This window comes from Netta rufina (genome assembly GCF_964035555.1).
Source record: "Netta rufina genome assembly, chromosome: 2".
Lineage (NCBI taxonomy): Eukaryota > Metazoa > Chordata > Aves > Anseriformes > Anatidae > Netta > Netta rufina.
Window position 1 is genome coordinate 135,775,427 of NC_140124.1, and position 15,158 is coordinate 135,790,584.

General features: G+C 38.5%; 1 protein-coding gene across 1 annotated transcript in view; it reads left to right on the forward strand.

Moving 5' to 3' along the window:
• The window catches only part of CPQ (carboxypeptidase Q), a 153,476-nt gene that overhangs the window by 82,040 nt on the left and 56,278 nt on the right, over nt 1-15,158 (forward strand). Inside the window, exon 5 of the mRNA XM_084306787.1 lies at nt 12,431-12,542. Coding sequence (XP_084162913.1) covers nt 12,431-12,542 — 112 coding nt within the window. The remainder of the gene's footprint in view (nt 1-12,430; nt 12,543-15,158) is intronic.

Here is a 15,158-nt window from a genome sequence, read left to right on the forward strand (position 1 = left end):
AAATGACACCAGCCTGCAGCCATTCCTAAGGCACTTGACAGGGAGGAGATGGAGACCCATATGCTCAGCTCCATCCCCAAGCGTGGCCACAAAGACACCTCTCCCACTTTCAGGATGAGTCCCTTCCAGTGAAAGCAAAGATGTTTCATACAAGCTGGACCAGTTCATACAGGATAATTTCCCCTTTCTGATATCCCAGCCTGTGGTGTTTACATCATGATTTTGGAATGGGGCAGGACAAGAGGCTTACACACCTCATCCCTTTCTGTTACTACAGTTGAGTTGCTTTCCACCTTTCTCCAGGGTTTGTCCAGAGCCATGACTTGTCTATCTGCTGTTATCTTCTGTGCAAGGGATGCAGAGTTTTGTGCCTGGGACGTACATATACTAAAAGATGGCAATAGGCAATACCCATGAAGTGCCCAGATGACTTTTGCACTTTAAACGCTTCCCAGCCTTGTGGTCTGCCAAACCTGTTGAAGTGTGTGTAGCCTCTGTCTTCTCCCGTTTTGCTGCAGCTGCACTTTGCACCAGGTTTTCTGAAGTCCCCTGCACTCCAAATGAATTCCAGAGCCGTTGCATTACTGGTTCTAGTAATAAAGTGAAACTTGTCAGATTTTCAGCAGAAATTCCACCCTGGGAATTATCCTGACAGCTGTTGTCTAATCCATTATTTTCCAGAAGTTGAGTTTGATAAATCAACATATTCTCCGTCTTGCTGGAAAGTTTTGCCAAACATACTGTAAGTTTCATGATAGTGAATAAACAAAATGTTGGGAATGGATGAACATGAAGGGGGAGCTATCACTTTGTATCAAAAGTCATGTTTTTTGAAATACACTGATGGGAATCTAGTAGGGAAATAAATGCCAGTGTTATATGCAAATACGTATCCATGCCTCTTTGAATACGACTTCTGATTTCCTGGAGTTGTAGACAGGTACTAGAAATTGTGGACTGAGTTTTCATTTGTGTAGATACAGCCCCAATAATTTCCAGTAATACAATGCAGGGATTTTTTAGTACTTTCCACAAACACTCTCATTAAAATAGGAATATTTAGCTAATCACCGCTGAATCTCTACATAATATACAGTTGTTTAGTCCCATTTTACTGATAAAGAGATCAATACAATATAATTAACTAATTTGAATTTAGAGTTGAGAAATTCATGGTTTTCTAAGCCTGCATTCTACCTCAGAAGAAAAGCTGTTTTAATTTTCTGAAAATAAAGGAAACCAAGGGGACTGTAGATGCTGAAAGAAGAATTGTAATCTGGAAACGATGTTGAGACTTTGAAGACAACGCCTCATACAATATGTAAAGCAATTCTTTCAGGATCAATGTAAGATAAAGACAGTCTGATGTTGCAAGCCAAATAATGATCTGTTTCTAAGGGTTCTTGCATCAGTTCATAAAAGTGCTAGATGAAAATTGCAATAATTCCCTGAAATGGATTTTGTACCAACTTTAATTTTCTACCATGATTCTGACTACCCTAAGTAGAAGAAAAGTCTTTTCTTCTTGTGCCAGTAAAATACTGTATTGAAGATTACAATTGTACTTCAGCTGTCTGGATACTGAAGGACATACTTGAGTTTGGTAGAATTGATTTCCAAGTTGTGTTCTGCTTCTTGGTCTCTTTAATGAAATTTTCAGAGCCAAAATAAATGTGAGTTATTTATAGCGCCACAAAATGAGAATTATTAATACTGGAATCAATGTTATAATTAAAAAAAAAAAAAAAATCTCTGGAGATCATGTAGTCCAACCCCATGCTCAAAGCCAGGTCAGATAGAGCAGGTTTCTTAGGGCTTGTGTTTTGCGTATCTCCAAGGATGGAGATTCCCTCACAGCCACTCTGGGTAATGGTTTCAGTGATTTAAAAATCTTACAATATTTTTTTTCCTTATTTTTAAACTGAATGTCTTCTGTTTCAGTGTGTGCTTGTTGCCTCTTGCTCTATCAATGGACTTTGCACAGGAGTGTACAAACACACTTTTTTTTCACACAGATTTCACATTTCTGCTTGCTAAACTTCATGAGGCTCCTGTGGGCTGAATTCTCCAGCCTGTCAAGGTGCCTCTGAAAGGCAGCACAGCTCTCTGGTTTATCAGATGCTCCTCCTATTTCTGTATCATCAGTGAACTTGCTGAGGGGGTGTTTTGTCTTATCTCCCAGGTCATTAATGGAGATGTTTAACATGGTTGGACCCAGTATCGATGCCTGGGGCTCAGCACTAGTGACAGGCCTCCACTTGGCTTTTGTGACACTGATCACAACCCTCTGACCCAGCCAGTTTTCAGCCCACATAACTGTCCTTATAGCTAATTCATACTTCAGTTTGTCTATGAAGCCAGCATTAGATCCTGTAGTTCCCAGGATCCCCAATTTCTGAGGAAAGCTGTTGAATTTTCTTTCTTCCATTTCTCAGAAGCCTCAATTATTGTCATGACATTTCAAGGAGTGGCCCATCAGGACCCGGGGACTTGTGTATATCTAATGCATTTAAATGTTTCCTAACTTGCTCCTCCTGCACTGAGGTACATATTCCTCACTCCAGACTTTCCCATGTTTCTCAGTAATCTGGAATTCCTGAATGCTGATCTTGCCAGTAGAGACTGAGGTAAAGGAAGCCGTGAGTACCTCAGCCTTCTCCATGTCACAGTGTTACCAGCCCTCTGCTCCCCAGGCAGTGTGGGTTACTGCGTCCCTTACCACTTCTCAGTAGCTTCCAACCCCCCCAGCTGCTGCCCTTCTGGAAATGCATGAGGTTAGTGCTGCATCGAAAAGCTTTTCCGCTATTTTAGAGAAGCAATGTATACATAGGAGGGAGAAATAAAAATGATATGTAGGTGTTTTTAAAAGAATAGTAAGGAATCACAATCTTTAAAAAAACTGTGACCCATGTAAAGATAATCTTAACTAGCAAAATGCTGAGGAAAGTTGTGCAGATGCCAGGAACGTAGGATAAGCCATAGAGATAAGAAAGGGTTACAGTAATCAAATGAAGGACTAATTGGGTGTTTTAGCATACTGCACAATGAAATCCTTTAAGTAGCCAAGGAAGGAATGGCAGGAGCCTGGCCTGAGTGTGGATTTGTGGAGTAAGAGGAGAGCATCAGAAGAGCCTCCTTTATGGCTGTAATTATAGCTGTGAGTGTAGGCCTGTGAATCTGTGACCATGAAAATACTTAATGCTGACAGCAGAAGGTTTTAGCCATTGCAGCAGAAAGGTGTGGAGCCACCTCTACTAGAGAATCAGGAACCAAAACCATTGTCACTTTTGATAGATCTTTATGACTGTAGATGTGGGATAGAGACAGTTTGGAAGAACCAATTATAATGGTGAAGGACAATAGCGTGGTAAAACGCAAGAATTTCATTTTCGTTGTGTTCAGCTGGTGGTGATGAATTAAGTAAATGCTCCTAGAGATGTAAAATTATGATGTAGGCTTGTGAGCTGACAGCATTTAAATCCCGATTTGGCTTTTGAATGCTGCAATGAGGTCTTGGTAGGGCACATTTCAAAAAAGCTTGCGTTAACATAGCTATTAGAAAAATATTGAAACAGTTTGTCCAGAAAAGTTGTGGAATTTCTATCTTTGGAGATTTTCAGAAGCCAAATGGACAGTACAATCACGTTGAAGTTGACCCTGCTGTAGGCATGATGTGGAAGTAGATGAGCACTCGGAGGTCCCTTCCAACCTCAAGTGTTCTCTGATTCCAAATGTCTGGCACTGGGACATAAATGTTATGTATTATAGCCTTCTGCCTTGTAGTCTTCTGATATTATTATGACCATATAAGGATTTATTTGACTTGCTTCCAACAGCAATCTTGGGAATTTGGAAAATGAAATGTACTTTATTCAGGATAGTTCAGAGCTGGCTACTTTGGATGGCTTTCAGGACAGTTTGGGTCATCTGAATGCTCTAAGACAGTGACAGTAGGGTGTGGGGTCTGACTTAAGGGGTCCTTTAGTGTTTTGAAGAGGAAAGGAAAATAGCTTTGTAACATTTTGCACAGAAATCTACAATTTCAGGAAGTGATGCTTGCCAGCAGTGCATAGTACCATAGGGTTCAGCATATGGTTTTAGCATAGGATTTGGGTTAATACGTCAATGAAACACTAAGCATCATTAATGTTTACTTTAGCTGAAATTAATTTAAATATCTGATGAAAGATATTTTAAACCTATAACATTTGTGAATGTTGCTAAATCTGTAGTAATGTGGTGGAATCATATATTTCCCTAAAGTGAAAAATACATAAATAAAGACTATGAAATAATTCATTTCTCCATACATAAATCATCTGCTACATATGGAAGGGAAATCTTCCATTGGTAAATGTAGAAAAAGGATTGTTACTCTCTACACATCAAATCAGACATTTTCAGCTTTGATAACAGGGGCATTTGCAGAGGTTCTTTGCTAATCTTTGATCTATAAACATGGCTTCTACAGCATCATCTCTATGCAAGTGTAAGTGATATTCCAGTGATAATCTGATTTGCTTAGAAGTCATTATTGGTATGATTTTTACTCTTAAAAGCCCTAAGAGGTGGACTGAAATGTATAAATTGCAATCCTTGTTTTTGAAACAGCATTTTGAAGAATGACATTATTTCTGAAATGTTGCAGCTTGGGAAATAGGAAATAAATAAATAAATAAAATAATATAAAATAAAAGATTCTAGGGAACTTAAATATGGAAATGCTAGGTCTAAAAATCCAACATTTATATGAAAATGGTAATCATTACAATATGAGGTTATCTTTTGAATATTCATGTAGTTTATGTGTCTTTCTACCTTTACTACAGTTCCCTTATCAGTAATAGCTTATTTTCAGACTAATTTTCTCCTTCACCATCCTATACTTCATAAATGCTATCAGCCCATGCTATTTCACTACTTAGTGGTTTTGAGCTTGACTTCAAACAGGAAGGTTTTGTTGCAATACTTTCTGAGTACACTTTATTTTCAACCACTTTTGCAAAATGCAGATTCAGCTTTAGAGTTTACTGTATATTCTGACACAGAGGCTCTTTGAAGGTTAATCAGCTTTTTACCAATAATAGGGTTTGATTTTTGTGTGACTAAGCGAGTTGCTTCTGTTTCATGTGCAGATCTATCATTTAATCAAAAGCCTGGAAGTTAAGACTTACTACGCTGCCTATTAAGTAGAAAAGACAGTTTTTGTTTTAATCATTTTTTTTCTTTCTGAACTTTGCTGTATCTTTAGGACTGTAAATTAGTTGAGACAGCAAGACTGATTATTTGAAAACCATTCGTAATATGCATGAAATCTAATAAAAGGAGATGTACAGTGAAGTCATATAATTTGGACACCAAAGCTAAAAACTAATTTGAAGAAATATTCTTATATACACCAAATAAAATCCACTAAATGTGGTAATGTTCCTGATTTACATTTAGAGCATGATTTAATCCAATTGCAGTTTAACTGGAGACAGTTACTGTTTTCTTAAAAGGCAAGTACAGAAACTCACAAATATTTTTTCACATATTTGTAGCCCAAAACAATTATTTAGAAAATGCTCAGGGTAAACTTTCACAAAGACTTTTTATCAAGTAAGTGTTTTTTTGTTTGTTTGTTTTGTTTTGTTTTTGCAGCTGAACATCTCTGATACAGTTACATGTTTGAATTTAGCTCTTAGATTGATGGAATTACACATGAAAGAATAGACTTCTGTTTAAACATAACTGGATATGTCTGGTAGTAATGAGCTACACTTTTTAAAATAGAGTTTAAATTCAAAAATATTCATATTATATATTTACATTTCTAACCTCACATGTAAATCTAATTCTAATTCTGTGCCATATAGTGCTATGTTGCTGATGGGCACTCTGCTTTTGCAGTTTTGTTTTCCTCCCCTGCAGAGTTTGAAATAATTGCAGTATTGATACCAATTTCAGTGTCCATGCAAATGCTATTTAAATAGTTATTTTTATTATAATTGGCTTGAGAAGTTTCTTTCTAATGGCTGCAGTGTCTCTGTTTTGGAAGAGCTGAGTTGGATTCCAGATGGGAAGATCAAGCCAGACAAATTTGCTGCAGTCTTTTAAGCAGATAGGATTAAAAGTGCTGATTTGTTTAGATTTAGGAAGGCCTTTGATGGAAAAGACAACAGACTGATTTACAGAATGTTACTGGATGATACAAATAAATATCTATCATAAATATTTTAAAACTTAAGGAATGTTGGCTCGTGTAGAGGAATGTGATTCTGCCTGGACATGAAGTACTGAGCAGGAATGGTAGATAATTATTTAATTTGTCATTTGTTTTGCTGCATGATTTGAAGGGGTGAGTTGAGGTTTGGGGAAGAATAATGAAGAAAATGGGTCAGGGTAAAAGACCTAATTACTCACCAAAATTTTATTCCATTAAGATGACAGGCTTTTTGTTTGTTTGTTTTCTAAAAATGCAGAAGAGAATACAATCTACAGACTAAGAATTACTTAAGAGGGAGGTGACAGTGGACAGTAGTAACCAGTTTTGCTATGTGGGTAAACTGTAGAAAAGCATACTGCTTGGTGTTGCCATTTTCCAGACCACATTTGAAAGCACTACTGTAGATGATGCTCGTACATTCTGGGACTGAAAGACATGCCAGATTTACTACTTCAGTTTGCAAATTGGTGTATGTGAAGTCTTTGTTTAAGCATAGTTTTGAAGGCAAGGTAACCACGATGGTCTTAAATTTAGGACTGCCAGCTGTTTTATTTGTCCATTAGTTAGGTATATGATATGCTGTCTTCCTCTTTTCCCTTGTTCTCTCCCTGTTGTTAACACAGTGAAATGAAGAAAATCTTCAGGTTCTTATAAACTGAAGCCATCTGGCAGTTCATAGTTGTTACACTGCCCAAATGGGCAGATTACTCAAGATGTACTCCCTATACTTAGGAGCACAGGACTGTATTAGATAGTGGATTCCTCTGCCTGAGAAGTTGGCAGTAAGAATTTTTAAGTCATGGTTTATTTAGTGTCAGAAATTTTGTTTTAGTCTGGGGAAAATAGAAAATGGTGAAGTGAGAAAATGTTTGTCTGTGTGAAGACTAACAAGTGTCTGGGGAAGGAGAGGATTTATAGGCAATTTTTGGATTGGATTGAATTGAGGATCCTAATTATTAACTGACTTCTGTCTTCCATTAATTTTAGTCCAGATATAGATCAATTGTATGTGGTGTTCATATGTGTAGGTTATGTATTGTACAAATACCCCATGCACTGAAAGGAGGTGATTCTTGACAATAAAATATCCAGTCAAATAGTGTAATACCTTATTGAGTTACACAGAGCTAAAGATGGTCCTGTTTAGGAGCAAGGTGAAGAAGGAAGAACCACCAAAAAAAATATTAATAGAAATGCTTTTCATGAGTTTCCAGGTAATTCATCAACTGGGTTGGAACACCATAGACTGCCTGAGCAAACAACTAAATGGTGGACATATTTGGCTGAAATGTAGACAAGCAGTTGAAAAGAACTTGAGTTACTCTAGACTGCTTCACTGTTTTAGTTTGAACTTCAGGCAGCTGGAGTTTGAATGTGTCTTGGCTAAAGATGTTTGATAAAGGTCCTACTTTATTAAAGGTCCTAGGACATTAACCTCTCTCCATGAAGTCTTCTTCACCCATGAAGGGCAAGGATGAATGATGGCTTCATTACTCTTCCATTACCATCTATCTACCTGAGTGGCATGAAATAACATTGAATGCTGGCTTCTACAACTTGATGCAAATATTATTCTAGATTGGATTCCATGACTGAAAGTGTTTCCTAACATCTATCATTTATCATCTCTAATGTTGCATGGAAAGAAGCCTTTGCTTCGTACCTGTAGATGAGCAAGTGAGTTTATGGAGACTAACTAGAAGTGAAATGGACTTTTCCTAAAACACCCTCAAACCAAGCAGAATATAGTTCATCCACATTTTACGGAGTCATTATGTGACAAATTGAATAAACATGTGTGAATACATGTGGAATGGGAGATTAATTTTAGTGGCAAAAACCATCGTGCTTAGAAGGATAACCCTGTGACATGTGCAGAAGTGTGTGAATGGGTGGTTCCTTTTTCTGATCTTATTTTTAAAACATAAAATACAAAAATACATAGTTTTATAAATATATAAAATGTAATGTAAATTTTAAAACATTTTAGGATGCTTGATTGAAATGCTGGGCATGACTTAAAGGCATCATAATGTTAATGCAGATGGAAATAGAATAATTCATCTATTTGAAATGTTACCTCAAGTTTCACTTCTCCTATTGCGTTGTATCAGGACTGTGTCTACAGTCTTATTTTTTTTAGCTGTGTCACTGCAGGAATGCCAAATCTTAAGTTGTCATGTGGCACATAAGCTATCTTATCTTAATGTGTTTTTGGTTCATTTGTCAAATGTGTTTTGCTGTATTTTTGCTGTCTTATACAAATGCTTGTGGTTTCTCTGTATATTTAGAACAAATACTTATACTTACATATACTTACTTAAATTGCTTTGCAGTGATTACATTCTGTTGGCATGTGCTGACATTTTTATATGGGTGTTTTGTGCAAATGTAAGTCATTAGCCTGTGTGCAGATTTGGAGGTGAGAGCCTCGTAACAGATTTGAAAGCAATGTTAAAAATATAACAATCATATTTCCTTGTTCACTTAAACTGCCTTTCTTACAATCCCACGTGAACATAGAATTATAATATTGTTTTAAATAATATGGTGGTTTGGTATGAATTTCAGAAATATTCCCATTCATTGTCCCAAATACATTTTATCTCCCTAAAGACCAAGATAAACACACTGTTAGTGTTTTTGTTGTTTTGCAACTGTCTTATTTTAAGAATGTCTATGGCTAGCTATCAGACAGATCACTGAAACTTTCATTTTAGTAGGTGCTGCAGAAACATGATAGTTAAAAAAAAACATCAGTTCTGCAAAAGCTTTCACATAGAAGTACATTGGTTGTATTTATGTAATTGCTCTTGGCATCCACTTAAGTCAATTTAAGTAAAAGTTCATCCATAAAATTATCTGACTTTCTCAACCTACTTGAACCTTGATCTGTTTTGGTGTAATGTACTGGAGTTGGTAAAGATGCTTTGTGATTGGAGTCTGTAATCCCAAACAGGATTACACCACCTTCTTCTGATTCAAAATTTCTTGCTGTTGCAATATGTGTTGTTCACAAAAATGAGGAGTAATTCCCTATCAGACACTCATGTTGAGGTTGTTGCCAGGGAACAGCATTAGTGCTGTCTTCTTTCACTGCTAAAGTCAAGGCATTGTTTCTATTGTAAACTTGGTTCTCAATGAGTTTATAAACTTGATGTAAATAGTTCACTTCAGCTTCAAGTTGCATTTCCCAGGAGAGTGAATAGTTATCTTTCTAAAACCAATTTTTGCTCTAAGTAAACAAACCACATGGCGACGTTTAGGTTGTGGAATAGACATCCTTTATACTGCAATTATCCTTTCACTCAAAGCCATTTATTTTTTCTTTTTCCCTTCCCTTCCCTTCCCTTCCCTTCCCTTCCCTTCCCTTCCCTTCCCTTCCCTTCCCTTCCCTTCCCTTCCCTTCCCTTCCCTTCCCTTCCCTTCCCTTCCCTTCCCTTCCCTTCCCTTCCCTTCCCTTCCCTTCCCTTCCCTTCTCTCTTCTCTTTTCTCTTTTCTCTTTTCTCTTTTTTTTCTGTGTTTTTTTTTTTTTCTTTTTTTCAGATGGCAACGTAGTCTGCAGCAGTTCACTGCAGAATGCAGCATTCTTTGAGATCTGTCCTCCATCCATGTGTTGCAGTGGGGCTGCACATGTCACAAGCTCTCCAAGCAATGGCTCATCCCGGTGCAAGTGCATGTGTGTGTGCTCTCAGTCCTCCTGTATAAGAAAACAAAAAGACCAATGAGTAACATAGTAAGCATAGCTGTTTTGCTTTCATTTCAGAAAGGTTTCTACCTCAAAAGCTGGCATGGCTTTTGTTAGATTATCTGGTTTGAAGCTATGTTGCTGTTGTGGCAATGGCTGGCTACAGAGTAAAAACTTCTGCAGTGAAATGTGCCTGAAAGTCCTGCTGTTTGCAGGCTTTCACTTGGGGCCTGGGGACCATCCTGGCACTACACTGCAGGAATACCTGCAGTGAGTAAATCTGAAGCTTTTGCAGGGGATCCTGCAGTTGAAATTCAAACATATTTGCAAGAGCAGAGGTTTTGGAATAAAGGCTGCAACCTGTCTGTTTACTACCAAGAAAATCATGGTGGGCTGCAAAGCAAACACATGTTTAGGCAAGGCTGGATAAGCACAAAAGTGAGTTGAAGCATCTGAGAAGGAAAGAGTAAGTCACTCTTGGATTTTGATCACAATGTTTTCCAGCTTCTAAAGCATCACACTTCTGTTTTCTATCATACACACATCTATAAACATTTCATGATGCATTTTCTGAATATAAAGGATGTGGTGCATTCTGATTGGAGCCATGGCAATAGATATGACTGTAATTTATCAAGGCTCTCGTTAAATACAAAGAGGAGTTTTAGCTGTTTTACCTGAGATTGCATTTAGTTGGATGAAAAAATGCTGTGGTTTGATGAGCACACTTTTGTCTTGCTGCAGTCCACGATCTGTTTGTATGTTATTTTTAATAACCAGTGAAAACTTACTAAGATATCTCTCATGTGAGGAGGAAAGTCGTTAGTTCCTTGCAATGTTAGCTGCACACTTAGCAGCATACACTCTCACCCTGAGATGTATATAACAGGCTGATAACAGGAAAAATTGTTCTCATTATCTGTGCTAGAGTAGTTGTCCTGTGATGAATGAAAGCTGGAATGAAAAGCCAGGAGATTGGCATCCCTTAATTCTTCGGGGAACAGAAGGTAGCAGGAGGAGCAAGTGTTTTTCACCATCTTCTGCATGCCAAAACTCTGAGACCTGATTGACATCAGCTGACCAGGGAGTTGGAAGTATCCCTTCATGTACGGTCAGTTCTGGGCAGGACACAGGTGTGTGCTCCAGGGTTTCCTTCAGTTTTTCCTCGGTGCTGAATTGTCATAGGATGGACACTTCTACATCCCATGTGTGCTCTTTGCTGGTACCTGTTCTTCAAAGACTCCTAGGACATCACAGAGGTTATTCTGCGCTTGCTTCTGTCCTGTAGCATCATTTCATCAACACTTAATGCTGTGCCTGCTCTGCTCAGATTTCTTTTCTCTCTTTGACCTCCCCATTACAATCAGAGAGTGTCTACAGAGATGGTGAAGGGTCTAGAGGGCAAGGTGTATGAGGAGCAGCTGAGGTCCCTTGGTGTGCTCAGCCCCGAGCAGAGCAGGCTGAGGGGAGGCCTCATGGCGGCCTGCAGCTCCCTCACGAGGGGAGCGGAGGGGCAGGCGCTGAGCTCTGCTCTCTGGGGACAGTGACAGGACCCGAGGGCACGGCATGGAGCTGGGACAGGGGAGGGTCAGGCTGGGGGTTAGGGAATGGTTTTGCACCAAGAGGGTGTTGGGCACTGGGACAGGCTCCCCAGGGCAGTGGTCACGACACCAAACCAGGTGGAGTTCAAGAAGCATGTGGTTAACACTCTCAGCCATGTGGTCTGATTGTGTCTGGTTTTATGTGGAGCCAGGAGTTGGACTTGATGATCATTGTCCCTTCCAACTCAAGACATTCTCTTGTTCTATGATTCTGTGAGTTCTGGTATTGGTGTGATTCTGCTTGTCAACATTTCAAAAAGAGTTCAAAGTGTTTCTGGAGACAAATACAGTGCTATCATCCTCTGTAGCCACAAAACTCTCTTCACAGAAAAACCATCTGGGACCTGCTACCATGTAGTTTTTAATTTAAAATTGCCTTATGACTAATGGAACTATAAAATACCTTGTCATTGTTGTAGCACATAGGGGATCCAGTAATAAATTAGAGGTCCTCCGTGGTAGGAGCCATAGATATATAATAAAGCAACAACCTCTGCCTGGGAACGCTTCAGTCTACGTTCGTATTTCTTACATATGCACCCAGAAATAGAGCTAATCAAATTTCATACTTAAGGGCTTAAACAGTTCATGGCTGGAATGTGAAAGAAATTTTCCCCATTCTGCAATATGGTAGTCCTGGAAAGTACAGGCCTTGTTAATGTACAACACAAAACTCTTCATTTAACATTTCCTCACAGCGTACCCAGTTTGATTTAGGCAGTGGTTTGAGGCAGTAGGATGCATTTGGCCATCTCAGATTTATGTTCAGTGACTAGAGAACAATGTTTTAGTTTCATGTGAATGTTTTCTTCCTCCCATTTTGAACTAAAAAGTGAAATTTATGACAAAGTCATTAAAATGCATAAATGCTGAACTGACTTTTCTGATTTACTGTTTTCATATAAATGTATTTTCTCATAATTGTTTTTCCAGATTGTTTTGGTCAGTGGACATCTGGACAGCTGGGATGTTGGGCAGGGAGCTATGGATGACGGTGGTGGAGCATTTATATCATGGGAAGCATTATCACTCATTAAGGATCTGGGTAAATATTTAATTTAAAATATTTTTAATGCATTTCACTTCCAGAACATTTTGTGTGCTGTCTAAACTGGATTTTCTATTTTATCCATTCCTCCGAGAACAAATATTCATACTTAGTATAAATATTTTGCAAGTTTGTCTGTTAAACCCCTTCTTTCATCATAGGGGTCATCCAAAAGCAACACATCAATCAATGATCTAGGAAGTGCTTTGAGCCTGCATGGTCACCATTATCAGAGAATGAAAGCTCAGTGTAAGATGTAGTAAGTAGGTAATGTAGAAATAAGTCAACCTTTTAATTTTTCTTAATGAGTTCCTCCGTATTAGAGATGATGAAGCTTCATGAAATCACATGAATATCAGCCTCCTGATATTTTTTTTCTGCCTTTTAAGCAGAACTGTCTTTGAGCACATTCCCTATCTTACAAGTTGCTTTTCCGGTGGCTGCTCAGTTAATTTAATTCACACACTTTTACCTCACTCTTGATAATTTCTCATATACATCTCTCTCAGGAACATGCATCTGTGACTGGATCCATACCATGATGCTGGCTCTTGTCTTCTTTTTTTTTTTCACCTATGTGTAAAGATAATCATCAAAACTGAGTCTAAACATAACAGGAATTCATATTTAAGAGTCCCTTCTCCTTGAATGTTCTTCCTAAATAAATTTATATCTTGCCTAGACTTGTTCCACCAAATGCTAATAGATACAGCTAGACCATCAAGATGATAGGCTCTTAGGTTTGTATTTTAGGGCTGATTTCCTGGTCATTCATGCTTCTTTTATGTTGCTGTGTTCTTGGACTCTGTTTTTGGGCTGTTACAGCTGATTTCCTCGGCAAGTTAATCCAGGACAGAGGAGGCTCACACCTGAGTCTCATCACTACAGGGATATACTTCTGTCAAATTTAACTTAACCACAGTGTCCTGTCAAAATATTTTGTCTCATCAAGTAATGTGATGGTGTAGTTCCTCACAGGCTGGAGGGTGAGTGTGGCACAGCCATCGTAAAGTGGCTCCAAGGTCAGCTGTGGGAATGCAATTCATTCCCACCGTCTCCCAGACTGGTCTACAGTCAGATACTGCTGCCAGAGATCATCTAGATGTTGACCTAATTGGCACTGTATTTAAATCAGTCATGAACGAAACATCCAGTTCATCTGCCTGTGTTCTCCTTACACCTAGCCTCTCGAAATCCGGTCTGGTGTCCTGCTGTTCGTAGTATGCTATGTGATTTCTGATCTCTGAAGTGCAAATTCCAGTCTTACTCCTTGATCTGTATTTTTTTTTGCTGTTTTTACTTCCATATGGGCTTTTGTCACTACACCCCTCAAAACTAGATCAAAACAGACTTGTGAGATTGTTGCGTTGATATCCGTGGATGCTTTCATCAGATGGAACCTATTTTTCCTCATCATTCCTTTTTTCCAGAACTGTAACCTGTGGTCAGTAGGAATGCTCTAAGTATTCCTTTAAAAAATAAAATCAGCTGCTGTTCCTGCTCTTGGCTCTGGCAGAGTTTAAATAAGAAACTAGCCTTTCCTGCTTCTAATCAGAAAGATTTGTGCACTTGAACAATCTGTGTTTCTTGAAGAGCTCTTTGTAGACAAGCTCTGTTATGAGATTAGCCACTCATACTGCAGTGATGAACATCAGACATCTTTGTGTATTGCTGTTACTTTATTTTGCATTATTTGAGCCCCTTATCTCTCATTTTTCCAGTCTCAGAATAACTGGCATATCTGTATGTGACTGAAAACAAAACGCATGTGTTTTAATTTTTGTTCTTTAAAAGTGAACTAAAAAAGATTCTTCTACAGAAGAAACCATGCCTACTCTTTCTTTTAGTGTTTTTAAATCTTTTTTTATGATTCTTGGAAAATTGCCTATGCTCCCTCCACCTCCAGGAACAAAAATTGTGTCTGTATTTGCTGATTCTGTTCAATTCAGAACAAACTGTTTTGCGTCTTAAGGGCAAATTCATGGTGGCATCGTATAATTCTTATTCACTGGCTTTCCTTTCAGGCATGAATGAAATGCATCACTCTCTGCTTGTTCAAATATTTGGCTTCCTCTAGTAGTAACTTGTGTGTTTGCTGTACAACGTGTGGTGAAATGCTGTTTTCTCAGCTGGGAAATGTCTCAGCCTTTGCTGATGCCCTCTGTTCTGGTTAGCTGTTGTGTTAAGCTCTTCTTGTTATACCAGTGTTCTGCAGGAATGTACAACTGGGAGAGAATATCTGGGTCATCCAAGCTAACCTGTAGGTAGCCACGTGGGACAGCGCCTTTCATCTTCCATAGTAGATTGGTTAGTGCAGATTTGATATCTTACGGTGCATATAAAATCCGACCCCAAAAAATGACAGCAAAGTGACTGATGTGCAGATTGTGTGAGAAGTGAATTAATTAGCTTTATCCAAAACCAATTCCCTAAGTTGTATTTTCAGAGTGCGCCACTTCCAAGCATTGTCTCTGGAACTGTGGACATAAATACACGGGAATAAGCCAACTAAACGGGCTTATCTGATGCACTTGTCAAATTTTTGGCTGTTTACTGGAAGTCTTAAGGTCATGGCGCATTGTATAGCCATGAAAACTGCATCTGTGTGTTGTA